The sequence below is a fragment of the Notothenia coriiceps genome, unplaced genomic scaffold (genome assembly GCF_000735185.1).
Source record: "Notothenia coriiceps isolate Sejong01 unplaced genomic scaffold, NC01 NC01_scaffold00026248, whole genome shotgun sequence".
In the NCBI taxonomy this organism is placed as follows: domain Eukaryota; kingdom Metazoa; phylum Chordata; class Actinopteri; order Perciformes; family Nototheniidae; genus Notothenia; species Notothenia coriiceps.
Window position 1 is genome coordinate 2,536 of NW_011358949.1, and position 21,284 is coordinate 23,819.

Sequence of the window (21,284 nt, forward strand, 5' to 3'; positions counted from 1 at the left end):
GATGAAGGAGATAATGCTGGAAATAATTCAAAACATAGACAGCACTTGCGTTGCCTGCATAAAAAAGACATAGGAGAAATAGCTGGGGCTCACTTTTACAGCATCAAAAAAACATTAAATTAAATGTTTTATTCATTAAACCAAACAAGAAGAGCAATCAGAGACATTGATGTTTTTTTAGCAACAGATGCAGAGCATAATGTGCATTTTTTATGCAATTGATGACACAAAGAAGTGGCCATCCATCATTTTCCTTTTAAAAGCATTAGACAAAAAAAAAAAAGATGGTCAATAAAAGACAAACTATTCTCAAAGGTTAAGGTATAAGTCGGTTGATTCTGAAGTGCATCATTTTGTTTATGGCTTTGGATACAAGTTTGACATTAGCCTTCTCTGGTGGCCGACAGGTGCAACATGCTACAACGGCCCAAAACACTTCCATTAGGAACAGTGCGCTGCACTTTCATAAACGTTGCACATATAAAAAACAAATGTGCAAATGAAGAAACATTTTCACCATCTTGACGAAACACCTTCAGCATTTCTTCTATGCAGCGCTTTTAGGAAACCCTGCTCATGTTTCGCCAAGTTGGTGAATGTTTTCTGAATGCTGCGAATCTGTTTACAAGTTGGTGAAGATGTTTCTTTATTTGTATGTGTTTTGAGTGACACATTTGTGTTTTTTTATTTGCACCGTTTTTAAAGCTGCAGCGAGTTTCTCCTTTTGCACCTGTCGGCCACCATAGTCTTCACCAAGAACTTGTTAAAAAGCTTGTTTTCTCCCAAATGACTTGTTTCTCCCCAGTTGTTCGGCTGTAAGAAGTGCAACTGTTACTAATATCCTTGTGGCATTTCAAGGTGTCTATAAAATCAACTTGACCATTGAAGGGTTGAGTTCCACACTCAAAGCCTTTGTGCCGTAAAATGAAGATACTCTTGAACATCTTGACTTTTTTCACCCATAGCAGATGGAGGTTGGTTGGAGGGGTTATTTAGGATCAAGAGAGGTCTTCCTGAGCAAACAGACAGGGCCCATAATGGCTCCAGAGCTGCGTTGCCTGACAGGTTTCTTCTCTCTTTAGTGATTTATTAGAGACTGACCGCACACATGTGTTGGTGAGTCACTGTCCAGGTCCTATCTATACCAGTCTCTCACTCATCAAAGGATTAGAGGAATGGCATAGAGCGTATGAAATACACTGCACCCCATCGTGTATGGGTAAATGTGTGAGTTTTATCTCCGGGAGTTTAAATGTTGGACTCTTACTGTAGCTGTTGGTTCCATCTTCAAGTTCCACTAATGCAAATCATCTTTAACTTTCCTCCTTGAAGAAGTTAAGCACATTCACTCCAACTTCTGTGCTTTGCCTTTAAGCAAGTTCTACAAACATTTTAAAGTATTTTACCTCACATCTTTGTCGGGCCTATTCCATTCTCCTGCCCCTTTTTAATAATATAATATCGAACAGTCTCGCATTGCTTAAGTTTGGCAGAATTGACACTGCGCTATGTTTTCTTGTTTTTTACCCTTATTTGACACTGTTCATTCAAGAGACAGACAGGAACAAAGGGGATTAGATGTAACAATATTTCACGGCTACAGTTGAACTTGGATTGTTGTGCTTTTAGACCACCTGTCCACCATGACGTCCCCCAAGGATAAACAGTTGTTGCTTTCAATCAAGTTGCTTGAACTGGATAATTTGGCATTTCCTTTTCTTCTTCTCGGCAGAATGTCAGGAATCTCTTGCAGTTAAACTCAAACTAAACTTTAGATCAATGAGCTTAGCTTCTGCCAGATTTGACCTGCTCTCAGCCCCTTACCCCATCATGTATTACCTATTTCAGGTAATAGAGTATTTTATTCTAGCCTCTGCTTGTTCAGCTGCTCACTAAAAAAGGCTTCTCAACATTCTTAAACGATCTAAGGAAGAGAGGATAAAAGTTTCAGATAAGGTTAACACTTAAGGAGGCAATGTGAATGATTTAGAGAGATCTGTTGGTAGAAATGTAAAGTTAGATAATAACATTTTTACGGTAACATCGTTACATTTACCTTGGCCTAGAATTAACTCTTCCTATCTGCATTTGGAGCGTGTCTTCTTCCACAAAGCTTGACATGTTGCAGTGCCATGTTTTTCTCTACAGTGACCTAGAAAGGATAAACTCTAGCTCATGAGAGGACATGTCACGTTTTTATGTTAACTAAAGGTCAACGTAGATTCTTTACACATCACACAGCTGGATGCAATTATGGAGTGTCCATAGTACATTACAATACCAAGAAAAAGAAGAGAAAATAAGAAGAACAAATACAATCGAACAGACTGGTCCACAAAGATTTGTGTTATCTTTGAAATACTTTATTATCCCTAGAAGAATAGTTTTATTTGGGCAATCCTGCAGTTCCAGAGATAATAAAAAAATCATACATACTACATAGTAAATATTAAAAGACTTGATCATATCAACAGATGACTTATTTACATGTTTACATACACACAAATACACCTACTGACAATGGCATCATATTGCACAACCCCTCATTGCCAACTTGTAGATGTAATTGTGTTGGTTAACAAAGCTCCGCACAGTACTGATTTAAATAAATTGTTTGTTTCAGCTAGTTGCCATGCAGCGTAATACCTTCCTTGAAGCAGTGTTTGCAGTTATAATCAAGTTTTCCATGAAAAGTTTGTATTACATCGTCTACCCCCTGTAGATCTGTCTCGAACTCAAATCATAGAGAGGATTACATAGCACATGCTTTTTTCCCCATCAGAGCTGAAGCGCTGTTTTATATCACAATGATGGAGTCGAGGTTGTGGTTAATAGAGTATTCAAGACAGTTAATGTTACGTATATGAATGTATCAATTCAGACTATTGTTTTTTTTTTTTCTGGCATGCGAACTTGTACTCACATCGTTAGGACAGGGACCACTTTAAATAATAGTTGCCCCACTGGGTTTGATCTTTACCCCTCTCTCACGTGTGTTAATTCTCTCAAGTTTAACAAGTTTGTTTCTCTCTCTGAAGGGAGTAACAAAGGGGTATTGGGTTTAACCGTCCTTCCCATATAATCTTTTTGTTGTGTCTTTTGCTTCAGGGTTGTCAGCGTATCGTAGAGGACTGGCAAAGGATCCTCATGGTCAGATCGCTGGTCATCAGCCCCCACGAGGACATGAGGACTTGGTTGAAGTACGCCAGCCTCTGTGGCAGGAGCGGACGCCTGGTCAGTACTTTGAGAAATGTGTCCAAAGCCCTTCTGTATTTTCTCATCTGACCCCCTGAGGATGAATAAATCAGTGTCATACGGGAAAGGGAAATGAGGTGCAACCATGAACTCCGGCCATGAAATTCAAACTTCATTTCAATCTGTTTTATGTTGGCGCTGATGAATGTAACACAGCACCCTCAATCACACTGTTTAGAAACCTGAGCCAGCATATCTGCACAATTAAGGTGGGGCAATTTTCCATCCTTACCCCATACCTCAGTGTTGTTCCAATTGATTCCAGGGTAGGGCAGACAAAAAGCACATTTTTCTTTCTACTCATTCTTGACGCACACATGGCAAAAACAGGATGTGATTTGCCAACGTCAATCCTAGCAGGAAATGTAATTGCAAGGTTTTGGAAAAAATGACCCCATTAATAATTCTTGTCTTTAAAAAAGAGAGAAAAATCTTTAGCACTTATTGAAGCACTGAGATTTTAGTTTTGTAGTTTATTAAAAACAAACAAATCTTCATGTTTACACACATATACAAACACAACAAATGGCTTGTGAAGAAACCTCCTCTATAAGATTTCAAAAGTTATACCTAAAATAAAAGGTAGACACAGATTGCATATTTCAATTCAATGTGATGTCGATGAGACTTTACAGTAATAATAAAATATATCAACATTTACAATTTCTATAGATGTTGGTTAGCTGAGATGCATTGCAATGATATCTAAGTGTTACTAAGCTTTGCTGATTAAATTCCTTTTTGGATTAATAATGTTGATTGCAAATAAAAGCCCTTAGAGTGTCTTGTAGTATAATCTTAATGAAACCACATAAAGGTAATATTTGAATCAAGATTGTGTTGTCTTGGGGTCCCTTAAATCAATCTGATTCGTATAAGCTGTGAACCTTCTGTGAAATCATTTGATATTTTACTTCTTTATCCCTCCAGGCCCTGGCACATAAGACCCTGGTGCTCCTCCTGGGTGTCGACCCCTCCAAACAACTCGATCACCCCCTGCCCACTGCCCACCCCCACGTCACCTACGCTTATATGAAGTACATGTGGAAGAGCGCCCGCAAGGTAAAAGCATACAAATGTTTTAGGTTGAGTCGATGCTTTATAATTAACTTTTTTTAAACTTTTTTGTTGTAAGTCTTCCACTGTTATCTTTTAGTGTTCTGATTACCTTTATATAGAGATTTGTTCTGCAACATAAGGCAACAATCACAGTTTTACATATGCCAGATAAGGAGGGGTTTAAATACCTGGAACATTAGTGACCTAAACATGTAATTTATTTAGCATAGTGACGGAAACAGCCTGAGAAACATTAACACCAACAAACTACATCTGTAAAACGGAGCATTGAAATTGCAACCAGCCTCCTCATTGCCCATTCCAGAATATAAATCAGTCCCACCGGGGTCAACAAGAGGTGTTGAGCTTAAAAAAAGGCGTTAATGAACCAACAGGTCACCATTATATTATAATATTTTCAGCAAGAGACAAGGTCTAGTTTGTGTATCTTTACATAACAATTACTATAATAATCATAAATGATAAAAGAACATGAATATAGAACCATCAAAACATTTAATATATACATATATATATATATATATATATTAGTTATAGGTAATTCATAGTAAACATAAAGCATAAAATGAAACCAAGCTTCACTTGACAATGTAATGAGCACAGTTATCTTAAATGGTAAATTATTATAATATTAAAGAGGCACTATTATGCTCATTTTCAGTTTCATATCAGTATTTATTGCCTATACTGTGAAATTTTTACATTCTTTAATGTTGAAAAGGGTCTTCATTTTTCTCCCTGTGCTGCAGCACCTCTTTTCACCCTCACAATTGTTTTGGGCTCCTTCACCCCTTTTGCATTGTAAATGTACAAATCAGGAAAGTGATTGGTAAGATGTGCAAGTGTTCTTCTGATCTGACCGACTTACAGTTTTTCAGAAATTGCAGCTGCTCACTAATGTTGCACTTTGGCTGAATTCACATTCATTATTTTAAATATGTTTCAGTGTTGTGTAACTTCTGAGAGCTTTGAAAGTCCCTTAATACAATTAAAATCAGTAAAACCAACTCAACTATCACATCTAGGTTAATGTTGTGGTTATTAATCTTGTTATATCCATGGCAACAGTGGATGAAGTAAGCCTCACTTAATACTAATACTTATAAAATGTTCGTCCAGAACGATTTGTGCTTTCGACCTGCCAGCAGTGGTGACCTAACCTCATACTGTAAGATTGGACTGCTCTCCCCTGTGCCATTTGTCTATCACACACCCTTTGACATACAGTATACACCCCCCCAAACACACATTAACACACCCACATTTATGGCCAGGTGTTATATAGTTATTCTTGCAGCTCTCATTAGGGGGTTTAGGTAAGTGTGAGCTTAAGCTTTGCTCCTGCTAGAGCCAGCTGTACTGCTGACCGGACAAATCTGAAAATACACATGCATAAAACATTGTTCCCGCTAAAAAAATTGTGCCAATCAACGTTTCTCGGAAGACTTCAATGTCCCAGACAAAATGTTATATTTGTTTATCATCAAACAGTTGATAGGACGGCTTTACAAAGAATGACAGTATCAAGCCATGTAGATTTATGTTTTATTGAGAAAAAGAGTATTTAAAATAAAATGCTGTCGATTGATAAATAAATATAATATATATATATATATATATATTATATTAACACAATATAATATAAACCATATTTATTTATTTATTGAGAGTAACACCTACGTCACTTGTGGGCGAAAATTACGGCCCTGCCCACTTTTGGGGGAAAACAACGCTGTCATTTGAATGGCGGTCAATACAAATTCTGAAGTTTTTGCCAATCCGATCAGAAATTAAAGAAAACCGTGGATTTTTGGATCTTCAAAGAGCTCGATTACGATGGCCAGTCAGGCAAACAATGACATTAAATAATTTGGAATCGACGATCGGTCTCGATATATCGTTAAATTAAAAATCAGTAGGCGAGGCCGTAATTTCGCCAGCTGTTGCTCTCATGAGCGAGGCGGAAAATAATTGTTTTATCATGCCAAAAAGCTGCTGTGTCGTTTATTGCACCTCAAACATTAAAACAAATCCAGAGTTACGTGTTTCTGTACTTCCTCTAAGAAGAAAGGACAGTAACAGAAGAGCTCTGTGGCTTCAGACTCGATCACCATTCAAATGACAGCGTTGTTTCCCCCAAAAGTGGGCGGGGTCGTAAAGTGATGTAGATGTCACTCTCATCTATGGACATCGATCGCCAACTGCTATATTTAACCATATATCGAGCCCGCTCGTCGATTTCCAATGATTTTATGTAAATGTTTGCCTGTCTGGCCATTGTAATCGGGCTCTTTGAAGATCCACGGTTTTCCTACATTTCTTATCGGATTGGCAAAAACTTCAGAATTTGAATTGACCACCATTCAATTGACAGCTTTGTTTTCCCCAAAAAGTGGGCGGATCCGTCATTTTTGCCCGGAAGTGACGCATGTGTTACTCTCATATACAGTGGGGCAAAAAAGTATTTAGTCAGCAACCAATTGTGCAAGTTCTCCCACTTAAAAAGATGAGAGGCCTGTAATGTTTATCCTAGGTCTACTTCAACTACCGTATGAGAGACAAAATGAGAAGAAAAAAATCCAGAAAATCACATTGTCTGATTTTTAAAGAATTTATTTGCAAATTATGGTGGAAAATAAGTATTTGGTCACCTACAAACAAACAAGATTTCTCGCTCTCACAGACCTGTAACTTCTTCTTAAAGAGCCTCCTCTGTCCTCCACTTGTTAACTGTATTAATGGCACCTGTTTGAACTCCACAACCTCAAACAGTCACACTCCAAACTCCACTATGGCCAAGACCAAATAGCTGTCAAAGGACACCAGACAGAAAATGGTAGACCTGCACCAGGCTGGGAAGACTGAATCTGCAATAGGTAAGCAGCTTGGTGTGAAGAAATCAACTGTGGGAGCAATTATTAGAAAATGGAAGACATACAAGACCACTGATAATCTCCCTCGATCTGGGGCTCCACGCAAGATCTCACCCCGTGGGGTCAAAATGATCACAAGAACTGTGAGCAAAAATCCCAGAACCACACGGGGGGACCTAGTCAATGACCTGCAGAGAGCTGGGACCAAAGTAACAAAGGCTACCATCAGTAACACACTACGTCACCAGGGACTCAAATCCTGCAGTGCCAGACGTGTCCNCCTGTCTGAAGTCCCCGTGGCTTCCGCCCATGTTCCCTGCCTCCTGTCCAGGATGCATACCTTCTGGAACGTTGCGTCTGGCTTTATTGGAGGTCCCACCAGGAGTATCTTCAGTGCGGCTGCTATAGTAGGATTTGGAGTCCGCAAGGTCAAGCTAGCACTCAACGCCCAAGGAGCCATGGGTTCCTGGCCCAGAACCGGGAACTTACAGCCATAGTTTCTCGGCTCCAGATACCGGACCTTACATGTCCTGTTTCCGGCCCTCAGAACCGCGACTTACAGCATGTTCCGCTCCAGACCGTCCTTACGGCTATCCGTTTGACGCCAGCTCAGATCCTGTCAGCATTACAGGCCATGACTCCCGGCTTCAGTCGCCGGATTGCCTGTACACCATGTCCGACGAACCAGCTCCTCACGTCCACCTGCTGCTCCGAATCCGGAACCGACAGCCCCTCTCGGGTCCTGTCGGCTAGTAACATAGGTCCGACGCCAGTCCTCGTCTCCTGTTGGCTGTCCGTCCGACGCCAGCTCCCCAATATCCTGTCAGCATACCGGCCGACTCCAGCACCTCGTCTCCGGTTTGGCTGTCCGTCCGACGCCAGCTCCCGTGTCCTGATGGCTGTCCGTCTCCGACGCCAGCTCCCCGTGTCCTGATGGCTGTCGTCCATCCGACGCCAGGAGTGGCATACCGGCCCGACTCCAGCACCTCGTCTCCTGTTGCCTGTCCGTCCGCGCGCCGCTCCCGCGGTTCTGTTGGCCGAACAACCACTCAAGTGTCGCTTGGATGTCCGCAGACTACCCGCTTCTGCCGGGGGTCTCACCCATGTCCTGAGCGTTGGAGGTCCCGCAGACTGCCTTCTGCCCGGGGTTCCTGCCAACTCCATGTCTTGTAGCCGTTGGAGGTCCCGCAGACTACTCTTCTGCCGGGGGTCCTGCCAAACCCATGTCCTGAGCCGTTGGAGGTCCCGCAGACTGTACTCTTCTGCCGGGGGTCTGCCAACCCCATGTCCTGTGCAGTTGGAGGTCCCGCAGACTACTCTTCTGCCGGGGTTCCTGCACTCCCATGTCCTGTCGCGTTGGGGGACCGCAGACTACTCTTCTGCCGGGGTCCTGCCAACCCCATGTCCTGAGCCGTTGGAGGTCCCGCAGACTGCTCTCTGCCGGGGGTGCCTGCCAAGCCCTATGTCCTGTGCCATTGGGGATCCCGCGAGACTGCTCCTGACGTGCCTCCGGATCCTGGTCTCAACCTCCTAGGTCCAGAGCCGTTTGTGAGGTCCTGGGGTCCTGCCAACCCCATGTCCTGTGCCGTTGGAGGTCCCGCAGACTACTCTTCTGCCGGGGGTCCTGCCAACTCCATGTCTTGGCACGTTGGAGGTCCCGCAGACTGCCCTTCTGCCGGGGGTCCTGCCAACTCCATGTCTGGAGCCGTTGGAGGTCCCGCAGACTGCCCTTCTGCCGGGGGTCCTGCCAACTCCATGTCTTGCCACGTTGGAGGTCCCGCCGACTACTCTTCCGCTGGGGGTCCTGCCAACTCCATGTCCTGTCGCGTTGGGGATTCCGCCGACTGCTCTCCTGCCGGGGGTCCTGCCGGTCCTGTGTCCTCTTCCATGGGGGATCTTGCCGACACCGGCTCCTGACCGGCCTCCGGAGCTGTCTGGTCTTCACCCCTCCTCGGACTCTGTCTTGCCCCCTGGCCGTCCGCCCGAATTCCCCTTTTTGAACTCTGCCTTGCCCCCGGGCCGTCCGCCCGAGACCCGTCCTCCAGACCCCATCCACCCACCCTGCTGGACTTTAGTTTTTTTGGGACGTCTGGAATCCGTCCCTTGAGGGGGGGGTTATGTCACGATTCTCATGTTATGTCACGTTTATAGTTTTGTAGGTTTGGGTGTTTTTGCTGTTTTCCCATGTCATGTTTTCCTCTGGGTTATTGTCTGGTCCTTTTCCCTGTGTTTTTCCTCATGTCATTAGTTTCCCTGGTGTGTCTGATTATGTTCACCTGGGCCCCTGTGTTTTCTCCTCCCTCCTCACCTGTGCCTTGTTGTGTGATTAGTCTTGTGTGTATTTACGTTCTGGGTTTTCTGTCTGTTGGTCAGTTCGTCTTGTTCCATGACTAGTTCTGTGGTGAGTGTTCGGTTTTGTCATTGTGTGTATATATATATATACACACTAGGCATATCATAGCCTAGATATATATAGGCTATGCATATCATAGCCTTGAAATAAAGGAATTTTCAGTTTATATCTGCATTTGGGTCCTGCTTGTTTCACAAACCGTGACACCACGCTTCTGTACATGCTAGGTTATCAATATCAAATCATAATTTAACCTACAGAGATATTTGTTTCTTCTCCTGTCAGAATAATCACATAATCGTCTTCTTTCTTCCCTTTTCTGAATCTCTGAACCGTAACCTGGTGAAATAAATAAAATAACCTTGCATCATCAAGTTCAAACTCGCTTGACATTTCCACATCACAGCTTTGTATCACTCATGCTGTAGTTTCTATTTCTTGTCACTAGGTTTTGTGTTTCACACAGGGATGCTAAACAATAGATTACTATTGCAGAAAAAAGATTGAAAAATGTGACAGAAGGAAAATGAGACCGATGCCCATAAAATAAAGCTGTCAAAGCTATTTTATGTACAATCAAAGAAACACATCCATGGGGAAGAAGAACTTGGTTGTTTCCTCTCTGTGTGACACGCTGTGTAAGTCAAATCTTCAAGCAAAACGTGTCACATTTTCGAGAGTGTAGCAAAGTGAACATTTTCTCCTGTTTTGGTTTATCAACTTGTGGATTGGCCTCAGGTTCATCTATCAGTGCTTAACCGGTTGGCCTTCTGGTCACTTTAAAAATACAGTTTCACTTTGAGGAAATTATAACAGGGATGAGAGAAAATGCATTTTCTTATCACACACCTGCACAATCACAGGGACATATATCAACATATCAATATAATCAAAAGCGATTGAGAGAAATTCCAAATGCAATATGTCACCTTACATCCTTGAATGATGTCTGCATACATTTGGATACCCAAGTAAGTTCAGAAAAAGGGAAATAATGTGTGAAGGAAGGCTGAGGATAGGAATGACCGCATGACTGAACCACACAGGTGGGAGAGCAGAAAGATGTGACACTGATAAGAGGAGAAGAGGAACAGGAGAGGTCAGGAGAGTGGAGAGGGGAGGAAGGGTAAAGGGGATGAAAGAGGTGGCTCTGAAAAATGATAACTGAGAGAGAGGGGAGTTTGATCTGTTTAAAACTGGAACTCAATTATAACGCAGGGGTCAGGATCACCTCATCACTCAGCCACCGTGTACTTCCTTCCTTTCCTTTTCATTTAATTTAAAACCTTTATTTAACCAGGTGAATCCCATTGAGATAATCGATCTCTTTTTCAAGGGAGACCTGCAGCAAGTAGGTTACACATGAAGACATAAAAACAAAAAGGATATCATATAACATACAGGGTTACCATGTACATACCTATCTACATTTACAGGTACCAACAGTATCAGATTGCATAGCATCTACCCGAGCTTTAAATACATGCAGTGGAACCAAATGGCTCAGTTTCTATTCTTTTTGCAGACTGTTCCAAGCAAGAGGAGCTGCGCACATAAAAACTTTCGTACCTAAGTAATTCCTTGCACTTGGCACATTTAACAAAACCACATCATGAGATCTCAGGCAATAGCTACCTGCAACTCTCCGTGTGATCAGAGAGCAGATATAAGATGTTAGTTTACCCAACATGGCTTTATAGATGAACGTGTACCAATGACTGAGCCTCCGTACAGTAAGAGAAGGCAAACCTGCCCTGGCATACAGGGTAAAGTGAGGAGTAAGTACTTTACAATTAGTAACAAATCTCAGTGCACTGTGATAGGCGGCATCTAACTTGATCAGGTAATTGGCAGTGCATTCATATAAATCAGATCACCATAATCCAGCACAGGTAAAAAGGTCACAGAGCCTTTTCTGGCTTCAAATGTTGAGAAACAGGACTTGTTTCTGAAAAAGAAACCCTCAACTTTCTAAGCAGATTATTGAACTGAAGTTTAATAGAGAGGCAATNTAGCATGGAATGCTAGCAAGCATGGAATGCTAGCATTTTGCTTTGTATGTCGGGGGTGGGAGATTCATGTGATTGGTTGTTGGTCGCGTTGCTCGCGTGACTCCCCAAGCTTCAGACACGCCCACCGCCAAGCGTCAACGCACGCTGCTGTGTGGACGCTCCGTAAGCAGGTTATTGACTCGAAGTTTAAAAGAGAGGCAATCATCAAGCCAGATACCAAGGTATTCATAACAGGCAACCACTTCTAGTACTTGTCCTTGCGTAGTAACAATATCCAAAGCTGTCTCCTGTGTCTTTTTGACTTTTGAAAATAGCATTACCTTAGTTTTATTAACATTTAAAATAAGCTTTAGTTTAGAGAGCTGAGTCTGAATAATATTAAAAACAGCCTGTCATTTAACAACAGCCTCCTTAATGGAGGGACCTGCACAGTACATCACGGTATCGTCCGCATAAAAATGTAAAGTTGCTCTATCCACATTTTGACCTAAACTGTTGATATAGATGGAGAATAATAGCGGACCTAAAACAGAACCTTTGGGAACACCATTTGTAATGTTTAACCACTCAGAAGAGAGCCCATCAAACTGAACACATTGGGACCTTTCAGAGAGGTAGTTCACAAACCACCCCACTGCATGGCTGGATATGCCAATACTGGCCGGCCAGACTCTGATACATTTAATTTCATAGAACAAAACATACAAATCTCTTTAGCTTGTTTTAATCAATCAATCACTCAAAAATACTTTCGTGTGCACCTGTGTTTTAGTAAAGCACATTTTACTTACTCAGATATTCAGTTTGACAGCTGTCAAAAAAACATTGACTTTTAGACAAACTAACCAGAGGGACTAAAACGCAAATTTATTTCCTGAGTTTTAAGAGTCATTTCTGCACAACTCAATAACCAAATTGATTTAAAAAACAACCATAACCCAACAGACAGACATATTTCTCTCAATGACAGTCTTTACATGCTGTTGGTATTTGTTTTGTTTTTCTCTCAAGATTGATGCCTTCCAGCACATGCAGCACTTTGTGCAAGGGATGCAGCAGCAAGCCCAGCACGCCATCGCAGCCGAGGACCAACAGCACAAGCAGGAGCTCCACAAACTCATGGCCAGGTATGAAAGTATCACAGTAACAGTAACAGCAGCAGCTCACCGCCTAATGAGCCTTCTCACAGGACCAACTGTTTCACATATTATCACAGTTTTTCACAAGCACAGGTGTAAATAGTTAAATTATTAATGGCTGAATTCCATTTTGCTGCTTCAGTTTAAGGGTTAAGGATGTTGTTGTGGATGGAGGTTCACTGGGGCACCTAAATAGAATTGTTAGTGTTATTAGTAACACCTGTGCTTTTCTTACTATTACAAATCAAACTGTCTGGCTGTGAAAAAGGCCAACGATGGATATCAACTCTGGTTTTTTTCAAATGTGAGTATAGGTTTAGCCAGAAAATGCAGATACAATTCCAGACCTTTTTCACTGCCATTTCATTAAAATTACTTTTTAAAATATCAGTTCATTTTATTAAAGTGTAACACACATTATTATCTGGTGTAATTAGCTGTGATCTCATGCCTTTATAGATTTCAAACTTCCATCAAAGGCTCATTCTAAATTATTCAAGTAATGTATTTAGTAGACTGATATATTTCAACATAACAATTTCTTGATACCTTATCGAGACCAGTCAGTACAATCTGATTTGACCATGAGGTCAAATGCTTTTAATATTAAACAGTGAAATATATGTAACCATAAAGTAAAATGCATTGTATATCAGTCATATAAGCATAATTCTGAGTGAAGTAAGTGTATGAAGAAAAAGATAGTGGTCAGCATAGAAGTCCCATGTTAATGTAAATAGTGAAATAATTATGAAAACAATATAATACAGCAAGGAATTTAAGTTGATATTAAAGGAGAAGGGGAGCAAAACAAATGTTTCCCCTTACAGTAGGTTTAGTCATAGGGAACTTCATTGTCAACTTCCATATGTGTAGGAAAAAAACAAACAACAAGGGTTTAAAGAATACTGGGATAGAAACCATAAAACCTGAGGGAAAGTTAAAATCACCCAAAGTAATGCCAAATACTCATTATGTATTAAGATGTGGTTCGGTATTATAATATCTTAGAAAAACCACCCAGTCCAGCTCAATGGAGAACACACAAAGCAACATGCTGAAGGAAGGAAAAAGTAACCTCATGTATTGTTTGCCTTCTCACACAGTACACAGTATGTTCCACTTCTTTGCAATTAGTGTTACCCAATCTGGCATAGCACCTTTCTACCAGTCTATTGGCATCCTGTGGTCTTTTTCAAAGCTAGCCAGAACCTCTGAATTGTTCACCTCAAACTTCTCAATAAAGTCATGCCTTTTGGCAGTTTGTTCCACAAAACCATGTGTCACAAACCAGTGGCGGCGCAGTGCCTACAAGTATCAGAGACCAGGTGTATGTCGTCCACAGTGCTGGTGGTTTACCCCTCTCCCATTGGGTGTGCTCTTCAGCCCTGGCCCAGCCTTGGCACCTTTCCACTATCATCACATTGCCTCACCGACAAGATTTACTGTAAAGGCACATCATGTAATTACACAATATTTAAATGCCCTTGTTCTAAAAATGTTTACATGCCTAATACAAATAAATATCTCTTAACTTTAAACGCTCCCATGACATATGACATATGTTAACTCAACATATGTCCTTTGGCTTCACATGCCTAATAAAAACCTAAAATTCCTTCTTCCTCCAACAGCAGTCACCTTGCTCAAGTGTTTAGCCTTTGTCAACGTTCTGCAAATTTTGCAAAACTGTATTGGCCGTTAACTCTGGTAAAAACCTAATTAAGAACAATATTACGGATGCGTTGTTTATATGTCCAAAGAATGCTTCACAACCCAGAATAATATGGACATACAGTATCCCTCATATCTTTATTGGAGAACTTGGAGTTTAGACATTATCGCAATATCCAAAAGGTGTGCTTGGCAAGATCGTATCAAATTGAAAATATTGTCATAGAGGAACACATTTTTGAATATTAGTATGTAAACTTAGTAACTTAGAGGAAGATACAGTTTGGGTTCTGTTTCAAGCTATTGTCAACACAACAATATGTTTTCAAAGAATGGGACATTCCAATAGCAATCACATGTTTTCAGATGTTGGTTTAGGGGATGAAACAATGGAAAATGTTGTATTTCCAAAATTCATTGGGAATGACTTGAAAGAAGTTGTGAGCTTGGGAAAATATTAGAGGAAGATATTAAGCACTGTCTCATTTAGGGATTAAAGGTTAGCCGATTGCCAGTACAGTAAAGGGTACAATATGTTTTTGTTTGTCTGCACTGCGTTGTGTACCATTTTGGTCAAAAGTCTCAAAACAAGCCAGAGTTGCTCCTCGTGAGCAGACAGGTATAATCCTATGTACAGTAAATCACACACTAGTCTCATCTGGACATGTTCACAAACACACAGCCATCATGTGCAAACCTCCCATCTCATAAATCATACATGACAACTCAAAAGCGGGACAACAGGCTGAATGGGCTTTTATTTTTGTTGCACTTTTTGCATATTCCAGACTGAGGAATGCATGTTGGGGAGAACACCTGTATAAAGTCAGTCAGGACGGGTCCTCTCCAGACGTGCTGACACACTTTTGTGAATACAGGTCAGCTGCGTGGTATGGAGCACACCTGGACTGCTCAGTCAGACACTGGCATCCGCACAATCACACAGACGCCTCCTCTTTGCTTTCACTGCTATTTAAAATCTATAACCCTGGCGTCTCCTTTCCAAAATAAATATCCAACGTCCCCAATAACCCCATCCTCCCCTTGCTTCTTTCCCAACATATCAACCTGTTAAAAGTTTACGGAAACACTTTGGCACAGTTGAACCCAAACTGTACGCTCGCATGGAAAAGCACTCAGAAGACGTAATCCCGAAAGAGACAGCCGGCGGATAGGTCGACAATGCAGCGCTTGCCAGTTTCTCGGTTGAGTGTAGTTGTATGTGAATTATATGTCTTGGCACCGCCAAACAATACTTGCTTGACTGTAAGGATTTGTGTTTGTGAGGCTGATGGATTGGGCTAAGTCCTCCTCAGGGATGCCACAGGGCTCACTGTCGGGTTAAATGGAAAAGTGGATTGGATAATTGAAAATCTCCGGATGTGATCCCAGAAACTTTCAGCGGATAAATGCACTACTGCTTCCAAGGAGCAATATTTCTGACTGCATGGTATCCAAGTATCACATCAATATCTCACTTCTTTTTAATGTGCTGCCCTTGGGATGTATTCGATATCACTGCCAACTCTATTAGCAATGACAACATGAGCACTGAGCACTCATGGTGATGTTTATCTGTGATTTGTGCCTTTTTCTTTCGCCATCCCTAATGATGTCATGCAGCCAATTGAATTATTTGTTACTGCAGTGCTTCGATTAACAACATTGCCCTCCGACCTCAGTAACTTTTACTGTCTAAAAATAGTTTAAATGGTCTTTTATTACTTGGCGCTGGAGACGGCTGTTTTTCTTTTTGTGTGTCCGTCCCTATGTAGGTCTGTCTTTCCATCTGTCCCATTCTTAAACGCCTTGAGGTTTGTGTGTTTGTTTGTTTTTTCAAATGTGGCAACGTCCATTTGGACTCATGGATGTACTGATAATTTGATTTTGGTGGTCAAAGGTCAAGGCCCCCTCAAAAAACACATTGGGGCTATAACTCCAGAATTGGTATGCTTACTAAGACAATTTCATGCAATTGTCTAATAGGATAATATAAATAAAGTTATAAATTTTTGGACAGACACGGATGTAAAGTGCAACTTGACTGGTTGACGGAGACATACAGCCGTAGGCGGGGATTTACATTTTTCTGCTGAATGACAGAAAATATCTAATATTGTTTATTATAGAAGTTCAAGGGTTTGTCATTGTCATTGGTTTGCTACCATAAGGCAGTTGGGTACCCAAGCATGACATTTGTTCGATGTTGGTGCACACTACGGAATATATTCTGTTATACTCGTGTTTTTCTTAAATAAAGTAGAAATGTAATATTATTTATTTTCAATTTCTCCCTTTTCTTTATCTAGATGTTTCTTGAAGCTCGGGGAGTGGCAGCTCAGTCTGCAGGGCATCAACGAGAGCACCATCCCCAAAGTGCTGCAGTATTACAGCCATTCCACTGAGCATGACCGCAGCTGGTACAAGGTCAGTTATCTCCCTTTTAACTCTAACCTTTCAATTTTGACTCTGTGGCCGCAGTAAAATTCCAGCTGTGTCGGCAGGAGGTCGCCCTGACACTGTGTCACCAGGAGAAATTAAGAAGCCATTTTATCGCCCTGAACATGTCATAACATTGTGTGTTTAGCTTCTGTCTGCACATGGTTCATTTATTTTGATCGTCAGATTGTGCCTCTTCTGATGCGTTCAAGATACGAGCTGATGGAAAAGCTGACATGGCTGCCTATTTTTCTTGTCCATGCATGTGCTGCGGGCTACACAAATGTCGCTCAACACACACATCCCTCTCCATATCCATTATTTCCAACTCTTATGTTTGGATCAGTATAATTGCAGCCCCCCAGGACAAAACTGTCCCTTAGTAAACTGGAAAATGACATCATGAACAAACATGCGAGTTGTTTCCAGTAACCACTTCTTAGAAATACATCTTCAACTAGTTTGTACCATTTTCCCCGTAGGCCTGGCATGCCTGGGCGGTGATGAACTTTGAGGCAGTGCTGCACTACAAACACCAGAACGCAGGACGGGACGACAAGAAGAAGAAGCGACACGCGAGCGGCGGCAGCGCAAACAGCGAGGCCAGCAACAGTGACAGTGAGGCGGACAGCACCGAACACAGTCCTGTGCCCTCGCCCGGACAGAAAAAAGCCAGCGAGGTGAGAGTGACAGAACATTAATCCCTATTCACACACACACACACACACACACACACACACACACACACACACACTACCTGCAAAGTACATTTTAGTCAAACCCTAACCCCTCTGCTGTCCCTGGTTAAAAGTTATACATTTTGTAGGGTCGCTTGACTTGTGAAAATCGTAGTCGATTAGATGATTTCTCCACAAAGAATCATGCAAAAGCACCACATTAAATTGTGTGTGTCCCCTGTACGTTTCTTGAAAATAAGTCATCCAGCAGGAATAAGCATTAAAAAATGACTAATTGACAAACTCATTTTCATTCAAGCAAGACCAAAACAAGTATAGGTCAAAACAATGTGACAAGAAAACGAACATCGTTTTATTGACTCATCCATTTGTGGCTTTAATCAACAGATCTCTAAAAGTAGGTTTTCACAAAGTATCCTGCAAAGCACCACTTTAAAATGTGCATTTACCGGAGATGTGCTCATACATTTCTTTGGAAATTAGTCTTTTGACAGGAAAAGGCATTTTTTTTAAATCCATAATTGACAAATAATTCTCAGTCAACTTAGGCCAAAACAACTATAGGTCAAGAAAATGTAATAAGAGCGGGCAGCCCTAGAATTGTTTAACTTAAACCTCCGTCTGTCACTCTGAATGAGGTGAAAGTCACAGAGGACTAAGCCCTCTGCACACCCATCCACGTTTAAAATGTAGTGGTATTCTCTTACTACAGCACTCCCGGTGAAACCTATGTAGGAATTATAAGTTAGACAGCATGAGTTTTGAAAGACTTTTTCGCTAAAGAAAATGTGTTAAATAAAACAAGAACCATTTTGTTGACTTTTCTTTAAAGGCTCTAATCGACAGATCTCTAAAAGTGAGTTTTCACAAGTTATCATGCATGAGCATCACTCTTAATCTTGTGTTTACCGGAGATGTGCTCATAAGTTTGGGAGTAAGTCGTTTACATTAAAAACCATGAAAAACCATTAGAGAAATTAATAATTTAGTAAATAAAGCTATGACCAAAACAACTATAAGTCAAGAATATTTAATAAGAGAGGGCAGCCCTATAATTTCCTAACTTAATTCATTGTGACTCTCCAAACTTTTGCCTTCCCAACGTTAAGTTGAAACCAAGAGTATCAGTTGTCCAATGTAGTGTTTTGTCTTGCTTCAAGAAGTGCCTGTTGTGTGCTGTGCCTCCACAGGACCTATCGAAGACGTTGCTCCTCTACACAGTTCCTGCTGTTCAAGGTTTCTTCCGCTCAATTTCCCTGTCCAGAGGCAATAACCTGCAGGACACACTCAGGTGAGTTTAATGACTCAAACACACTGTGGGAAAAGAGGTCCAAGCAAACAAACTGCTCCCATATTCCCAGTCCAGAACACTGAGGACCTCTAGTGGTTAAATGTGATTGTACTAGTTATTGTCTTTTAATCATTTGGAAGAAGATTGAATAGTGTTTATTTTTTCTTCTGTTCAGGGTTCTGACTCTGTGGTTTGACTATGGTCATTGGCCTGAAGTGAGTGAAGGCCTGGTGGAGGGAATCAAGACCATTCAAATCGATACATGGCTACAGGTAAAACACACAGGAAAACTATTACACACAGAGAGAGAGAGATAGCATAGAGTTGATGAAATGTGCTAGATAAATTATAATAGTGAGAAGGTTTGACCAGTAGAAACAGTGGGGGGAGAAGTAGTCGGCTATACAAAAAAATTGTGTATAAGCTAAATGTACTCAAAACATTAGCATAATGTGGAAACACTCAATTAGTAAAAGTAAAACGTACCTCAAATTTTAAGTAAAATATTTGAGTAAATGTACTTGTTACATTCCACCACTGAGGAGAAAGGGGTAATGTCTCCTTTATGCTCCCTTCACTTACAAGAAAAGATTTCTATAGTGTCAAGTCTTGCTTCACTTATGCTGTGAATTATATATATTTCAAAGGTTACTGAGTCGTTATTCAATGTTCTCTCCCTGTGCAGGTGATCCCTCAGCTCATAGCTCGAATCGACACTCCCCGAGCTCTGGTGGGCCGACTCATCCACCAGCTGCTGACAGATATCGGGCGCTATCATCCACAAGTAAGTGTTCTCACACAATACCGCTAATGCTGTTTCATAACAGTATCAAGAACGCAGTTCCTATGGTAACTTCTCTGTTCCCCTCCAGGCTTTGATCTACCCGCTCACTGTGGCCTCCAAGTCCACAACCACCGCCCGACACAATGCTGCTAACAAGATCCTGAAGAACATGTGTGAACACTGCAACACGCTGGTGCAGCAGGCCATCTTGGTACAGAGATTTCATTCAGCATTACTCGATTAAATCAGCTTCCTGAAGATACAAACTCGAAAAGCAAGAATCCTGCAATGAAAATATCCTGCAATAAGCCAAACTATTTAAAGTGATGTTCTTTAGGGCCCTAGCACAGACAAAAGTCGGAGCAGAAGACCTATTGTAAACCCTAATGTTATTATTTTCTTTTTATAGAAAGCTTAAACATGCTCCGAAAGCAATCTTTCTTGCAAACCAACATTTTCATTTGAAGGGTCTCGTTCCTTACTATTTGTAATTTAGTTTTTTTATTAGCTTAGGTCGAAATGGGTGTTTTCAGTCTACAACAGAAAATGTATAGGATTTCTGCTGTCCTGATATCAGCAGGGAGCCAGGGCAGCAAACGTTGTTGTTTTTTTTACTTTCACAAAATAATTATCAACTATCGAACCAAAGCTCCTACTTCTTGTCTCCTTCATCTTTTGTCCCAGATTTAAATTCTTGTATTTTGGACCCATAAAAGCAGCATTACTGGAAATCTATGAAAACGTAGATTTGCTGTTGCAAACCAGTTATTTGCGCTCTTTTGGTTCGGCTGTAGAGAGTTCAACCTTGTCTTTTTGTCTTCATGCTGTATATAGACATGTCATTTTCCTCTTGTAGAAGACCTAAAATAATATAAAATGTCAATATTTTCCATGATGCCTGATATCTTATACCTGTGAGTGGGAGGGGCTGTATGATCAAACGTGTTTCTCTTCCTCCAGGTGAGTGAGGAGCTCATCAGAGTGGCCATCCTGTGGCACGAGATGTGGCACGAGGGCCTTGAGGAGGCGTCGCGCCTTTATTTCGGCGAGCGCAACGTCAAGGGCATGTTTGCCGTGCTGGAGCCTCTGCATGCCATGATGGAGCGAGGACCGCAGACCCTCAAGGAGACGTCTTTTAATCAGGTGCGTGCCAACTCAGATTGGGTTTGAATAGAGAAAAGATTTCAGTCTGTTTTTGCAGCACCACAAACTAAACCCTCTGAATGTCTCCTGTCCACCGAAGAGTAAAAGTTGCACGACACTATTTGTTGTGGGAAATCAACACTAATGCACTAAAGGAACATTACAATTGGCTTCCCTTTCCTCTAAGTCACACTGTAAACAAAAACGAAAAATCAATGACTAAATATGTATATCTTCTATTTAATCACAAAAAGAACTATGTTTAATCACCACTAATGAAGTGTGAGTTTGTACACAGGACTATTTACGTCACAGCCATAAGTCATAGCGTTGACCCCGGCTGTGCGCAAGCACCATCAGATGTTTTCCATTCAGGCTGCCTTTGCACATGTACGCTATTAAATACAAAATATTTACCGAAATCCTAGATTAATCAAGTCGGAACAGTGAATTGTAATGCCTTGACATTCAGTTTTTATAGCTTAGGTTTGGCAAAGCCTTCTCGTTTAATTGCGTGAGTCATTGTACAGAGACAGAGAGTGT

At 41.4% G+C, this 21,284-nt stretch overlaps 1 protein-coding gene across 1 annotated transcript in view; it reads left to right on the forward strand.

Annotated features, from left to right (window-relative positions):
- Window positions 1-3,050: 3,050 nt before the first annotated feature.
- Window positions 3,051-21,284, forward strand: part of LOC104956725 (serine/threonine-protein kinase mTOR-like) — a gene marked incomplete at its 5' end in the record, with an annotated part of 38,730 nt that continues 20,496 nt past the window's right edge. The window contains 10 exons of the mRNA XM_010784257.1: window positions 3,051-3,234; window positions 4,186-4,317; window positions 12,585-12,700; window positions 16,696-16,813; window positions 17,308-17,505; window positions 18,714-18,814; window positions 18,990-19,086; window positions 19,500-19,598; window positions 19,687-19,809; window positions 20,559-20,741. Of these exons, the coding sequence (XP_010782559.1) occupies window positions 3,051-3,234; window positions 4,186-4,317; window positions 12,585-12,700; window positions 16,696-16,813; window positions 17,308-17,505; window positions 18,714-18,814; window positions 18,990-19,086; window positions 19,500-19,598; window positions 19,687-19,809; window positions 20,559-20,741 (1,351 nt within the window). The remainder of the gene's footprint in view (window positions 3,235-4,185; window positions 4,318-12,584; window positions 12,701-16,695; window positions 16,814-17,307; window positions 17,506-18,713; window positions 18,815-18,989; window positions 19,087-19,499; window positions 19,599-19,686; window positions 19,810-20,558; window positions 20,742-21,284) is intronic.